This window comes from Pieris napi, chromosome 16, assembly GCF_905475465.1.
Source record: "Pieris napi chromosome 16, ilPieNapi1.2, whole genome shotgun sequence".
NCBI classification, from domain to species: domain Eukaryota; kingdom Metazoa; phylum Arthropoda; class Insecta; order Lepidoptera; family Pieridae; genus Pieris; species Pieris napi.
This window is the reverse complement of record NC_062249.1, coordinates 1013162-1028526: the sequence shown is the minus strand read 5'-3', so window position 1 is coordinate 1028526 and position 15365 is coordinate 1013162. Positions and strand designations below refer to the sequence as shown.

Below are 15365 nucleotides of genomic sequence, written 5' to 3'. Positions count from 1 at the left end.
TTCATCCATACTAATATTTATTTTTTTTAGCAGTTTCAAAATCTACGAGGAAACGAAAGTCTTACAAATTTTTCAACAATAAATAATATTTACTAACAAAAATTTCGATAAATGCCAACTTAAAGAAAAACACTGGTCAATTTTCTGTCACTGTGTTGGTATTGATTGCGAGAAGCACGCGAGAGCATAAGTTTTGAGAGTGCTCAATTGTGCGAAGCGTTGCTGTAGGTGGAACATTCAAACTTGAGCATTATGCCGCATAATGCGCTCTAGTGCTGTAATTGGAAAACGCACTGTATGCAGTGATTATAACTTGGGGGGTTTCCCCCTAAATTATGTGGGAATTAAGATGGAACCACCAAATAAATATAAAATCCAATCAGTTATAGTTAATATCAAAAAGTTATAATACTCCAAAATCGAATTTTACTTTTTTATACTACTGGAGTGTATTTTTGATGCACATTTGAAATTATAGGTCTACCGGAATGTCTGCGCCCTTATATGAGATAGAAAACTACTTCATGAAGCATGATATAATAATTGAAATGCTGGAAGAGCGATTTATAATAAACACCTCTTTATTGTCATCAGTTGATGAAGAACTTCTTCTTACAAATAACTAATAATCTTCATGTTCATTAATACTTATGACATAAATAGAAAAATAAACAGTATCAAGATTCAATTAATCCAATTTCCCCATTATTGCCTACAAGAATTGTTTTATTTCCCTATTGGCCATGAGATATCGGTAGAACTATACCTTTCAAACCGATTGTACTACAAAAACAAAAGGGGATTTTAATCGATGTTTAGGGGTATTTGTAGTTGGTCTTAGGGGGAACATTCTGTAGGAGTTGGTAAGACAGATTGTATGGCTTGCACTGCAGACGTCCAAATAAAAATGTAATCTTGTTTTAACTTATGAATATAATAACTAACTTATGTACCAACTTAAAAATTCTTAACATGAGTTACATATAAATAATTTTTAACATTTGCAATAAAAACAGAAAAGTCAGAAAATAGAAAAATTTCTAAAGCTTTTTAAATTGTTTACAAATTTATTATAATAAGGATCTAATAATGCAGTAGCGCAAGTATTCGTCTAAAAAATATAAATAAAGTTATTATCATTTAAAAATTACTAATAAAATATAGTAAAATCGCTTTATTTACTTTCTCACACACAATTACTTACACACACTTAACATTTATTTATTTCGACATAATTATGACTACCTACTTTGTTTTGTTTTTCTTTATGAGTTGATCTCCTTGAGTTGGGCACATAATAGATAGTACTAACAGTAATAATAACTAATTAGATTTAGTGTTCTATTGATTTAGTACTCCGCAGGTTCTACGACCCAAGATAAAGAAAATAACGTTTACATGCATTGTTGAGGCATCGAAGGGCCAATTATGAAATAACTACGCTTACAGACATTAAAGTTGGTCAATGTTTACTTATGCTTTCTAAAACATTATATAAGCCCAAGTCTATAATGTTATATATAATAGCCCGGATAGATAATAAAAAGGCTACAAAACTCTCGTAAAATGACGTTAGTTAGCGTCCTGGATCATAATAGTAATGTCTTTTATTATATACCATGTGACATGTGCTATTAAGCTACGACAGCTAAAACTAATGGTTTCAATACCGATTGAATAACCTTTTATACTCCATAAAAGCCTTTACATTTGCGCATGCGTCATCGACTCCTATTGCCATTTTAGAGATTTTCCCGCCAGTGACAAACGGCACATCCTATCGTCAGCACTCGCGAAAAATAAATCAATAATTAGCAAAAATAGTTATAAGCCATGAAACGTTGTAGTGGAAAAGCATAGTGTTAGAAGGTATTTAACCAAAAATGATTCGATCGATAGAGTTACGAAAGTTCATTCACTTTGTAGTAAGCGCCGTCGTGTTCGTGTCTCTTATAATGTGCCATGACGATGATGAGATTGAGGTAGCCTGAATCAAAACACTATCCAACTAAAATAGTTAAAATGGCGAACACAGCACAATTAATCCGCCGTCAAAGCTCAAGGGACTTGTACGCCCAACGCTCCTTGGAACGGATGGAAATGAAAGAACTGCGTGGTCGACTTGTTACTTTAGAAAATGGACACTCGCATAGACCTAAGGTTATGTATGGCGCGACTAACCAGGCGTTTGAAGACACCAGCCCCAGGCAGTCTTCCGAAACACCAAGTAAGGAAAGCTCTGTAGAAGAACGGGGTGGTTTTAAACCAGAAAATGGAGAAGTTGAAAGAGAATCGTGGGACAGCAAGTTGACGTTTCTGTTAGCTACGGTCGGTTATGCAGTGGGTTTGGGTAACGTGTGGAGGTTTCCATATCTCGCGCAGAAGAATGGGGGTGGCGCATTTCTGATACCATACTTCGTGATGCTGGCGATTGAGGGCATACCAATATTTTATTTAGAACTGGCTATTGGGCAACGTTTGCGAAAGGGAGCCATTGGAGTCTGGCACCAAGTATCTCCCTATTTAGGTGGAATTGGAATAAGTTCTGCAGTGGTTTCCTTCAACGTAGCGTTATATTACAACTCGATAATAGCATGGTGCTTATTCTACTTCGCTCAGAGTTTCCAAGCTGAGTTACCATGGTCGGAGTGTCCGAAAAAATATTTTAACAATGGATCATATACCGCAGAGCCTGAATGTGCTGTAAGTACAGTAATATCTATTACATAATATTGTGTGGTATCTATTTATTTATCTATTAGGCCATACATAAGTATAAATAATCGGTAGATATCTTATTAATTAATTATTCGAAACCTACGGAATATGTAAGATTCTTTATTTATTTACACTTTTTTAATTACACAAAAAACAGGTTACATAAGCTATTAGGCAACGGGCGGCCTTATCGCTAACAAGCGTAATCGGTAGATATCTTATTAGTTAATTATTTGAAACCCACGGAATATTTAAGATTATTTATTTACACTTTTTTAATTACACAAAAAACAGGTTACATAAGTTATTAGGCAACGGGCGGCCTTATCGCTAACAAGCGACTTCCAGGCAACCCTAATATGGAACAATAAAAAAAGAAACACCTACAGAGGGTAAAGTACCTACAAGAAGTGCATAAATAATTAACGAAAACTCAAACTCAAAATAACATATAACCTATAACTAAAATAAAGTAAAATCTAAACAAAAAACAAATTAATAAACAATAATATGTAACAACAAAAATGTAAAAGCTAATCCAAGGGTTAATTGAGTCACAATTAATATAATATATATAAGTAGTGGCTAATTACGAGGCAGAAGAAAAATCATCAAAAAGAAGATTTTTAAATAAATTTAAGGACTGATATCAATATTAATAGGTAAGGAATTCCATAGCAGGATACTTTGCACGGTAAAGGAGGAGTGATAGAATTCAGTTTTATGAGTAGGAGTTTCAAGAATTAGGTTGTCTAGAGAACGCAAATTAAAACCACCGCCAGACAGGAACGTAAAATTTTGCTTTAACTAGGAGAATTAGGATTAAAAAGAAGAGAGAGAAGTTGTAAAATGTGCATCTTACGCCGCAATCGAATGGGTAGCCAATTAAGCTTTCTACGGATCTCCGAAATATGATAATCTCTCCGATTACCTAGATAAATAGTTATTTACGAGTTTAACTGCATTGTTCTACATACAGTAATGTTTTCGTCCAATTATATCATATTAAAAATTTAATATGTCGCTAATACTGTATTAGTTAGATAACATTTTTAAACGGTGGAATATATCCCGTCTAATCCAGTACTAGGTGATCGGGAATTAAGTGACCCGCAGTGACTTAATTAAGACATTTAATAAAATAATATTTTTTAACTATAGTAAAACTGTCTTGTCAAGATTATAAATTAAGTATTAATCTTGCCTCTTTCATTCACTTAAAAGCTAAACGTTGTTCCATTATTTTTATAATTATATATGTAAATTTAAATCGCATTCACATCCATACAATATATTTTAGATCTTGGAAATATTATCAAAATTTAAGATTGAAGCACAGACTAAAAACTTATCATTAATTAAACTGTCAGTGAAACTTGTCTGCAAAAGAAAGAATTTTAAACCCCAACTTCTTTAAGTCTTATCAACCCGAGCCAGAAACTTATGAATGGATATATAATGAATCTCGCAACTTTACGCCTGATAAAAGCTGTAAATTGGAAATTCTCGCTCGTATTGGCTCTATAAATTTAATCCTTGACAGGGTAAAGGAACCATTTCGTTAAATTTAAAATTATAGTAAAACCTTTTTCATTCGAATTCCCTTTTTAATTTGTTTTTTAATGAGTTTGTGTAAGAGTACGATTGAATGACAGGAATTCCTTGCCTCCTCCTGGGAATAGCACTATACAAGTAAAACTACTCGAAAAAATAAACCTAACCTACTAGAAGTCGATAGAAATTTTCGTCTCATGATACTGAAAATAGTGAACGTTTGGGCGATATTATCGTCGGTTGGAAGACATAAAATGTTGTGTTAATTACTTAAATATAAATAAATTATGTAATTATGATTGTCAAAAATGATTAGAGTACATGTTTAGTAATAATAATAAATAAATATAATTATTAAATAAGTTTCAAGTTTGGTCTCTCAGTCAGTGTACTTTAAAGCATTTCCTCGAAAACTCAAGCTCGTAAGTCAGGTACTGACTAGGCGCTTCTTCCAACAGCCCAAGAGTCTCTATTCCAAGGGGAACAAAATCAAAGTTAGAATTATTGCTTAGCCTTGTATTATTACAGTTTATTATTTTTCATCTGCTGTGCGGAAGCGCTATACAACGCAGCGCAGCAGAATACTAAATTCCACCCGTATCACCTCGACGACCGTCGTTTCATAACTGAGAGTTTTTATGATTACTATGTGGAACCAGCTACCCACTGTTTGTAAGTATTTCCGTACCAATTCTACTTCAAGAAAAGAACGTACCAATTCTTAAAAGGCCGCAAAAGCACGTGTGACGTGAATGAAAACGCACAAGAGTGTTCATGGGAGGCGGTATCAGCCAAGAGGCCGATTTCCTCGTGTTCTATAAATAATAATAATAAATAAACATAAAATTTGATGTATATTTGTTAAATACGTTTTCTTTTGCCTTTAATATAAATAAAAAAAAGTGCCTGCGTACAAAGTAGTTCTTTGGCAAACTAATTTTTAAGTCTTGTTCATATTTATGTATACAAACTTTAGATTTCCGAGGCTTAGAGAGAGGGGAAAAGGAAGATATATTAGGAATTAAATAAATAATAAATTTATTTTTTTAAGAACACGGGGCATTTGAATCTACAATTCGTCATTTGAGATTTAAATAAATTATTTTGCATAAAATATAAAATACTAATATTTCATAAATTCTCTTGACGAAATTTGACTTTTGAAAATACAATTTATATAACCTCTTTCATCCATTCACCCTTCTCACTCTCTCTCAATCGGTCTCAATCGCTCTCTCCCTTTTTTCGACAAAAACGCTGCACATCTTCGTGACGTTCCGTAAAAAATTTACCCTCATGCGCCTAAAAAAGTGTCACTTTAAAAATAGCCGTTTCCCAATGAAAAAAGAAAGACAGCGATTTGAATATTAATTCGACACGTATCTGTACTTTAGAATCTCTCAAAATGAATTAATAAGGATTCGATTATGAAACTCAGAATAAATTTCCATTTCATTGCCTTTCAATATGATACACATATTTTATTAAATTGGTTTCGCTTTATTGAAAACCACTTTAAAACGGGTACTTGTTGTTTCTTTTATTTTATATTTGCTTAATGGAATAATTGTATTTAATATAGCCGTAGTACTTGGAGCTTTGTAAGTCTAGCGGTGTGCAAACACCATCACCACCATTCCACCAAATCTAATCTTCTACCATTCCACGAATTCAGGTCCTAAATTCAAATTCCGGCGATCCACCAATGTGTACTGTGAGGTCAATATCGTGACGAGATGGCACGTCACTGGATTTTTATTACTAACTATTTGAAACTTTTATTGACAGCCAAGTTGATGAAAAAATATTTTTAGAATAAAAAATAAAAATAAACCTGGCGCTTTGTCTGCCTTAGATTAAATAGAGGAGTCTTCTTTAAGAAACTAGTTAAATATACATCTAGCATACAAACCTACGCGAACGTAGGGAATGTCAATTAGTATTTGGAGGAATGCCAAGGGTCGGTGCAATCTCGTATAGAACGATTAGAAGCGTAGGTGGTGCTACGTGAGCTACATACATTGTAGTCTACTTGCTATGTAGAGGCTAGCTACGCACTCGTAGCTTATTGGCTACGAATTCGTCATAAGTACGCTACGAAATTATAGTTGATAAATTTTTTTATACAATTTAAGAAAAGTTATTTAGTTTAACTTTGTAACAACACAATTGAAACTAGTGCAAAGCTAACTAATAACTAATTATGGACTTGACAAATCGTTATAAATTTCACACTATAGAAATATAACTTGAGAAAACTCCGCGTTATAGGGGGTAAATACCCTTTTATATGGGGGACGGAAATAGCGTTATACGAAAACGCAAATGCAAATTTATTTGCAATATTTAAAGTGCAAAACGTAAGTTATACCACGTATGTTGTAGAGTTGTAGTAGAGTTGTTGAGTAATAGAGAAGAAAAACCACATAACATGAAACGTGTGCATTTCGATTCCATAGCAAACAAATTCCAACTAGTTAATATAAACCTTTGTAAAACTTTAACCTTCAAAAAAAGTTTATATCGTTATTTAATTAAATAAGCTGTTGTTAATAGGAGCGGAGGCGTGTTGACTTATTGATCGTGAATAAACGCCTTGAAGCTTCTAAAGTGGAAACCGTGTTGAAACTTAACGACTTTATAGTGTATCTTGTTGGGAAATTAAATGGGCTTCAAGTTATAAATAAAATGAAACGTTTATTTCTAAGATATTGGTACAATTATATAGATTAAATATAAATCCGCACAATCAGTCATATATAAATAGGCATGAACGTGTCATATTAATTTTATAATGTCATATAATAAGTTAAGTTATTTAGAATAGGTGTCAAACGGTAGCGTGGGCGAGTATTTATGATCTAAATACTCGCCCACGCTATAAAGGCACCTTGCCTTTAAAAATCTAATCACCTTCGCCATGAAAGATATATATTACCTTATACAACTTACACATACTTGTGTGTCTGTGTAGTAAATATAGTGTCGTATACTTATTGCTAGCCACGACTTACTACGCTAAATCTGGTTCTAGGTGATATCTATGGTGGTTCCATTTTAATAAAACTCTGGGGAACAATACTAAAATCACAATTTTGATTTCATCATAACTATTAGCTGACGGGCAGATTAAAATTATTTGTCTATATGTCTGTGTGTGTTGTATATTACTAGTCCATGTGTGAATGAGTGTTACTTAAAATGTATATATGAGGCTATATAAGTATTTATAATTTTGGCCGTGTTTAATATAAGTTAGATACACATAACAATAGGTATAAATGAGTGAATATGTACTCGTACGTTAGCACGTAGAAGTAATACGAACTTATGGCCCATTAAGTAAAATTGCACATTGGATTTCCATTTCCTTTAGCGTGGGTGTAGGTTTCATTGTTTGCACGTGTACAGTGTATTGGTGTATCGATTTTCCGTGCCGGGCTGAGGATACTTGCTTTCCAGTTGTATTTATAGATTTATTTATTATAGAGAACTACTGAGAATTGATTTGTACAATATATTCTTCGCATTTTATTTTCTTTATATATAGTAAACCTTGCCGCGGCGCAGCGATTTCACCTAGGGATATTACTTTACAAAGTTTAAAACTAACGAAAATATAATTTCGGAGGACCGTGTAAGTAACACTGTGACCCGAATTTTTTAATAAATAGTTTTTTAAAACAACATAAGGATTTAAGTGTTTAACTGTGAATTGGCAAGAGAGGTTGATTAACAAACAACTAAACTATTTTTGAACTAAATACGGCAGATATAATATTAAAGAGCTGATAAAATAACACATTATTTCTGAGGGGAACGAGTTAGCGTTCCCCAATATATGGAGAGGTTACCCTCCATATATTTCTTGCCCTTGTCTAATATCTAATAAGGTCGGCCCCATAGCGATCATAAGTTATACCGTGTGTATCTTTTGTTTCAGGTAAGCAGTCCCACTCAATATTTTTGGTACCGAACAACTTTACAAATATCAGAGGATATTAACTATCCAGAAACATTCAATTACAAGATAGCTTTAGCCCTTATCGTAGCCTGGATCCTTGTGTATATGTGTATGATTAAAGGGATTGCGTCTTCCGGAAAAGTTGTATATGTCACCGCTACTTTTCCGTATATCGTGTTAGTAATATTCTTCTTCAGAGGAATAACTTTAAAAGGAATGGGCGACGGTCTGATCCACTTGTTTACTCCAAAGTGGCAGAGGATTTTGGACCCTGTTGTGTGGCTTGAAGCAGGGACACAAATCTTCTTTTCCCTTGGCTTAGCGTTTGGCGGTCTGATTGCTTTTAGCTCATACAATCCAGTTGACAATAATTGTTATAGGGACGCAATAATGGTCTCTATGACTAACTGTTTAACGTCAATGTTCGCCGGAATCGTTGTTTTCTCGATTATTGGCTTCAAAGCAACTATGGTATATGAGAAATGCTTGAGCGATAGAAATCAGACGCTTTTAGAGATGTTCGGATCTGGATATAGGGATATGGTGTTTCCGGAGGCGGGACAAAATATTACCGTTGGATTAAATGGAAGTTTGACTCGTTTAATAATGCCGCATTTACCTGAGTGCGATTTACAAAAGGAATTGGATAATGTAAGTATTACGTTCTTTTGATTAAACTGGTTATTATAAGTCAGGATTATTATGCAGATGCCTCCTCGGATGCTTAGATAGTCAAACATCATACATCAAACATACATACATCTTAAAACTCTAATGTGATTTGATTTTCAGCCAAACGGCATTTCTCTTAACTTAGAAAGAAGATATCTAATTGGAAGATTACGGGTAAATTATTGAAGTTAAAAATACGTTTCAAAAAGGCAAAAATAACAAGACAGTAAAGCTTATTACGTATAAAAATATTTCAATTAAATTGTAAAAATCTCAATTCAATACTGCGAAGAATTTTTCTTGCGGTTGGCTGGTTCCCAAAGCAAAACTTAAATTAAAAGCTTTCATAAAACACGACCATAATATGTCCCCACGAGGCTCTGGAAATTTCAGCTCTGGTATATTAGATGAGTTTCAACTAAAATTTGTAGATGTCACCGTAAAATTGTAAAAACCGTTAGATTGTAATCTATCTCGCGAGATTGTAAACTGTCGAAAGATTGTGAACCTCAACGAACTGCTTACAAATTAACGTATTATTATTCGGTAGTTATATGAAATTGTTGGGAAGTAAAATTAATCTGTAATTAAATTGAAGTTTGAATGATAACTAAGTTAGTGTAGTACAATCTACCGAATAATAATACGTTAAATTGTAAGCAGTACGCTGAGGTTCACAATCTTTCGACAGTTTATAATCTCGCGAGATAGATTACAATCTAACGGTGTTTACAATTTTACGTTAACATAGACACTATAGGGAAACAGTTTTGACATATTCTTTGCGACCGCGAGCCACTAGTTTTGTTTTGCCGTGTATATTATTTCTAGGAAACATTTTTTTAGTTCAATAAAATAAATATCTACTATACTAAAAAATAGAGGTTTTTCGTAGAGGGGTGAAAATTTAGGGTTGTATGTATTTTTTAATGCCAGATAATAAAAAAAAAATTGAGCTGGACACCCCTTATCACTTAGGATTCTCAGAATTAATGAATTTGCATAAAAAATTTCATTAGAATCGGTGGAGCCGTTTCGGAGGAGTATGGGAACGAACACTGTGATACGATGATTTTATATATTAGATAAACAATATATGTTAATATCGTAAAGAGGAAAGATTGGAATTTTTGTATGTTTATATTTACATAATAGAAATAGACTCAATAACTACAGACTGATTTCAATCTGAGGAACATATTAAAAAAAAAACAGCTCCCATAAAAATCTTTTACTGAGGGAAACGGGCAGGAGGCTCACCTGATGGTAAGTGATACCGCCGCCCATGGACACTCACTTCAAGATCATTTAAATAATCATCTTTACGTTTAAGGAGAGTTTTGAATTTATTCAATGATAATACTCTAATTACGCTTGGGAGTTTGTTGTAAAAACGAATCTATATTCTAGTACATTTCTTTTTATACAAGCAATTTAATCCTTAATAAAACAAACGCATTCTTCATTTGCAGACAGCATCTGGTACGGGCCTAGCATTCATAATATTTACAGAAGCAATCAATCAATTCCCGGGCGCGCAATTTTGGTCCGTACTGTTTTTCTTAATGCTGTTCACATTGGGAATCGACTCACAATTCGGGACCTTAGAAGGAGTGGTCACATCGATTGTTGATATGAAACTATTTCCGAATCTAAGAAAGGAATATTTGACGGGTGGAATTTGCTTGTTATGTTGTCTATTATCTATGGGATTCGCGCATGGAGCTGGAAGTTATATATTTCTGCTTTTCGATATGTATAGCGGAAACTTTCCATTGTTGATCATTGCGCTGTTTGAATGTATTGGGATCTCGTATGTCTATGGAGTGAATAGGTGAGTTACGTATACTGTATATAATTACTGTCTATTTCTAAATTTAAATTTGAAGTTTCTATGTGGTTTTTCCTTTTTCAAAGTTAGACAGACTAAATATTCAAAAGATGCCGTCATCCATCGAAACTGACACGCGTTTAATTTCATATAAGAATAAAATATTTTATTTAACTCTAAAAAGCAGTTGTTGGCCTAGTGGCTTCAGTGTGGACTCTCATCCCCGAGGTCGTAGGTTCGATCCCCGGCATATAGGTCATATGCGCATTTAACATTTACTCGAACGGTGAAGGAGGCTGGCTTGCCTTAGAACCCAACACGACAGCGTGTGTCAGGTACATGATGCTGATCACCTACTTGCCTATATGACAAATGATCATCAAAAAGATTCGGAAATCTGACCTAAATAGGTGGTAGCGCATCTGATTTTTTTTTTACTTAACTATATCTACAAACTAAATATAACTGTATCAAGTAAAATGTGTTAACGACAGAGGGATTAGATGATACAGTTTGTATATGTCACCGTAAAATTGTAAAAACCGTTAGATTGTAATCTATCTCGCGAGATTGTAAACTGTCGAAAGATTGTCAACTCAACATACTGCTTGCAATTTAACGTATTATTATTCGGTAGTTATATGAAATTGTTGGGAAGTAAAATTAATCTGTAATTGACCAAAGAAGTTTGAATGATAACTAAGTTAGTGTAGTACAATCTACCGAATACCGATAACCGATAACCGATAGATTACAATCTAACGGTTTTGACAATTTTACGTTAACATATACATATCTATTATCTAAAGCTTGGAGCGAATATTAATTCACTCAGTGCATGTTAGATTTAGTTTTAAATCATTAATTCAACGGTTAAACTTTAATTAAATTCGTTGAAATTCTGAGGTATATAAATAATTCTGTATAAAACGAGGGCGTACTATCCCTTTGAAGATAAATTAATTTTGTATACTTTGTACGTGGGTGTAAGTTGCGGTGAAAGGTTCTAAGTAAATAGGGCTTTATATTGGCTCGTTCTTTTAGTACTAACTTATGTCGTCATTTCGTACACATATACATATACATATTGCTGTTTTTTAAAGTAAGTTATTTTAATTATGTCTTGAATTGAAAGGTTATGCGAAGGAACAAAATATTCATTGCTTATCTTATTCAAATCTAGCATTCACTTTCAGTAGTTCCTTTCAGTAGCAAGGGTATACTTTTTGTTTTGGAACACGGTACCGTAAATCTACTTAATAATATATTGATAAATTACTTTATTACCAAAATAAAAACTAAGGTTTACGTTAACTTACTAAAAACCACTGTTTTGCACCAAATTATATTAAATATAGACCTTAATGCTTCTTCGTTCGTGTTATATGATTTAGATTAAAGAAGTTTTAAAATAAGTGTTGTTTGATGATTTGCTTTTCTTTTCTTTATTTTAAAAGAGTACCGAGAGTTTTTCACGCCGGCTTTTTCTCTCGGCCTACACCCTCTGTCTTCTTTGCCGATGAGTAGGGATGCCTACAAACTCAAATTTAATGACGTGGAATAAGTGATACATGTATCTTATGTTCCATAATAAACATATTTTATTTTTCAAGCATAAACTCGCATTGTAACTAATATACCTATTGATAATTAATTTAATGTTTTAGATTTGCAGACGACATAGAAGCAATGACAGGCCAACGCCCTGGAATCTATTGGCTAATATGTTGGAAGTACCTTTCACCACTGGCCATGATATCTATCCTGATATCCTCATTTGCGGAGCTGGCTGTGGAAGGCTCAGGATACGACGCCTGGATCAGTTCTGAAGGAGACACAGTAAGAAAGCCCTGGCCGGTGTGGGCCATACTTCTGGTATTGGTTCTCGTTTTGGCTTCTGTCCTGTGGATACCAGGATTAGCTATTTGCAGGTGAGACTCAAATCAGTCCGAACATTATTTTTGAGTATCATTTAATTAGACTACGAAGGTTCAAGTAATTTATTGATTTTAAATAGGGTTTGTTTGAATTGTGTACGAGGCCATTTAGACTACTAAAAGATAATTAAAACCTTTTATGTATGATTCAGCAGTGTTGGCCTAGTGGCTTCAACGTGCGACTCTCATCCCTGAGGTCGTAGGTTAGATCCCCGGCTGTGCACCAATGGAATTTCTTTCTATATACGCATTTAATATTCGTTCGAACGGTGAAGGATAACATTTTGAGGAAACCGACATGTCTTAGACCCAAAAAGTCAACGGCGTGTGTCAGGCACAGGAGGCTGATCACCTACTTGCCTATTAGATTGACTTATGATCATGAAACAGATTTAGAAATCTTAGGCCCAGACCTAAAAAGGTTGTAGCGCCACTGATTTTTGTAAGTACGATTATATATTAATCCGTGGTGCGAACACAATCGATCGTTTTTCAAACGCGTAAACTTTATTTCCTTCTGATGTTGGTATCGCCGTTTCCTTCAGGACACAGAACAAGTACCAACATAAAAGATTGCTTAATAACAATTTCAGGTACTTCGGCATCCAAGTGATTGATGACGAGGAACGCGCCTGGTTTCCCGCAGAGGACCTTCGCGTTTTCCACGGCATAGAACCGCACCCCGTAACTTCTCTGCAGACAATACTCTTTTGTACCAGGCCCGATGGCACTGAAGGTTGCTGCTGGCCTGGATGCTGCGAAACTGATGATGAGGAATAGCATATCAGTAACAGAAGATAGGCTTGTATATCTTGTTTCTTGCGTACAAAATAACATACAATACAATACAATTTGACAATAATCAAGTATTGATAATACAAATTTTTGGATGTTACCTTTATTTAAGTAGTAATTATAATGACTTACTGTTATGCATATGTCGCAGCCAACTAGCTTAATTAGCCGTTCAATCAACAGCCTAGACGCTTTAATAAAAAGCGCCGATAAACGGCCTGTATGATTTCCAGCCGTAGGATTTGTAATGTAACATTAAACAAAACTGGCTGGCTAATGCTTAGGCCTTGTGGGTGACCATGTGACATAATAAAAAACATCTGACGAAAAGAAATATTTATTTAAGACGATTATTTTTGGAATTATTGTTTGAAATCATGAGCGACGCCAAATTTACAAAAAGTGGAACTAAATATAAACAGGCTAGGCAATTAATTAAACGTCACTTTCTTTCATTATTTGCCTAGCTGTATCAAATTAGGTACTGAAATCTGAATAACATTCAGGCCGCTTGTAAAACGGCGCTGTATAAGAGAGCGACTAGGTTGCTGATTGGAAGGCTAATTAAGCTAGTTGGCTGCGACATATACACAATTCGCTTGAATGAAATATAACGTAAAAGAAGACGCACAAGTTACAGTAGTTTTCAACTATTCAAAGTAATTAATGAGAAGATGTCATGATATAAATGTGTTTTTCTTTCGAATACACATATCAAAATATCTATGCGCAAATAATTTGTTCTATATGTTTTTTTTTATAATATTTATATTCACTGAAATAATTTCGACACGTATCGTAACAATTTACGATTTATTAACCTAAACAAAACTTTTGCATTAATATTTTCTTGTAATTTATAACTTTTTGAAGCTTTTTTTGATATTTCCATATTTACAATTGTTTAAATCATCGTTGAATGAACATTATATGACAATAATGAAAATATTTTTATCGTTAAGACAATAATACGAAATATATGACAATAGTAGTTACCTATAAAGTATTCTATTTATTTCCTTTTAAGCATAGATTTTAAGATTAAAGCTAAATTTTAAGTCAAGTTTCGATAACCAAATATTAAATGACACTTCACGACTCTTTGGGTAAGATCCAGCTGTCATGATCGCATGTGTCAAATCCATTACGTTTTTGACATACAGGAGGCATACTTACGCTAAGTCTCGATTCTGAATCTTACCCATTGAATTTAGAATAGGAATTGTTCTATTTGTAGAACTTTAGCATAGTCGCCATTCGGGCTTAGTCCTATATATCCATCCGTAGATGGAATATTGTATATGTTAATGTGGTACACCCACACTGAAATCAGTCTTGATAGATAAGATTTTTTTTTTGTCCATAGAGTATTGTATCTACGAATCAAGTGGAGTACATACTCGTGTCTTTATTATCTAAAAGTCTTAAGTATATCATTAATAAACAACGTTATGCTCAGCTCATATCCATTACGGCCGAGCTACGCTCGCCAAAACAGCTGAGCTGTAAAGGCCTTAAAGCCAACAGCGAATTTCTATTTCAAAAAACGACGGGTTGCACTCCCGGAGTGCCGGCAGAAGTGAAAACTTGAATATGAACGTTGTGCATTTTTGATATTTTTGAATGGTCAGAGAATAATTTTGCACGAATTGCTTTAATTATCAGTATAAAAGTACTATCATTTATGTGATAGAATACAATATTTATTTATTGCGCTATCGTACACAAACATGAAAATTTATATTACATTAAATACGCCGCGCACGCTGTCTACTCTCCATCCGTCTTACAAATGTTCGATCAGGTCACGTGTCCTGACGCGAGTTTAACATTATTTACCCATTCCAAAAAAAGTGTACAACGCCGCTAAAGAAGTTTTCACTTCAAAAAAAAA

The 15365-nt window shown here is 33.8% G+C and overlaps 1 protein-coding gene across 1 annotated transcript; it reads left to right on the top strand.

Moving 5' to 3' along the window:
- The first annotated feature begins 1762 nt into the window (after positions 1 to 1762).
- LOC125057512 (sodium-dependent neutral amino acid transporter B(0)AT3) lies at positions 1763 to 15045 on the top strand. Its single transcript, XM_047661241.1, has 5 exons — positions 1763 to 2703; positions 8216 to 8887; positions 10381 to 10742; positions 12407 to 12670; positions 13270 to 15045. Exons 1-5 carry the CDS (start codon positions 2023 to 2025, stop codon positions 13454 to 13456), a joined length of 2166 nt encoding a protein of 721 aa, XP_047517197.1. The 5' UTR covers positions 1763 to 2022; the 3' UTR covers positions 13457 to 15045.
- Positions 15046 to 15365: the final 320 nt, after the last annotated feature.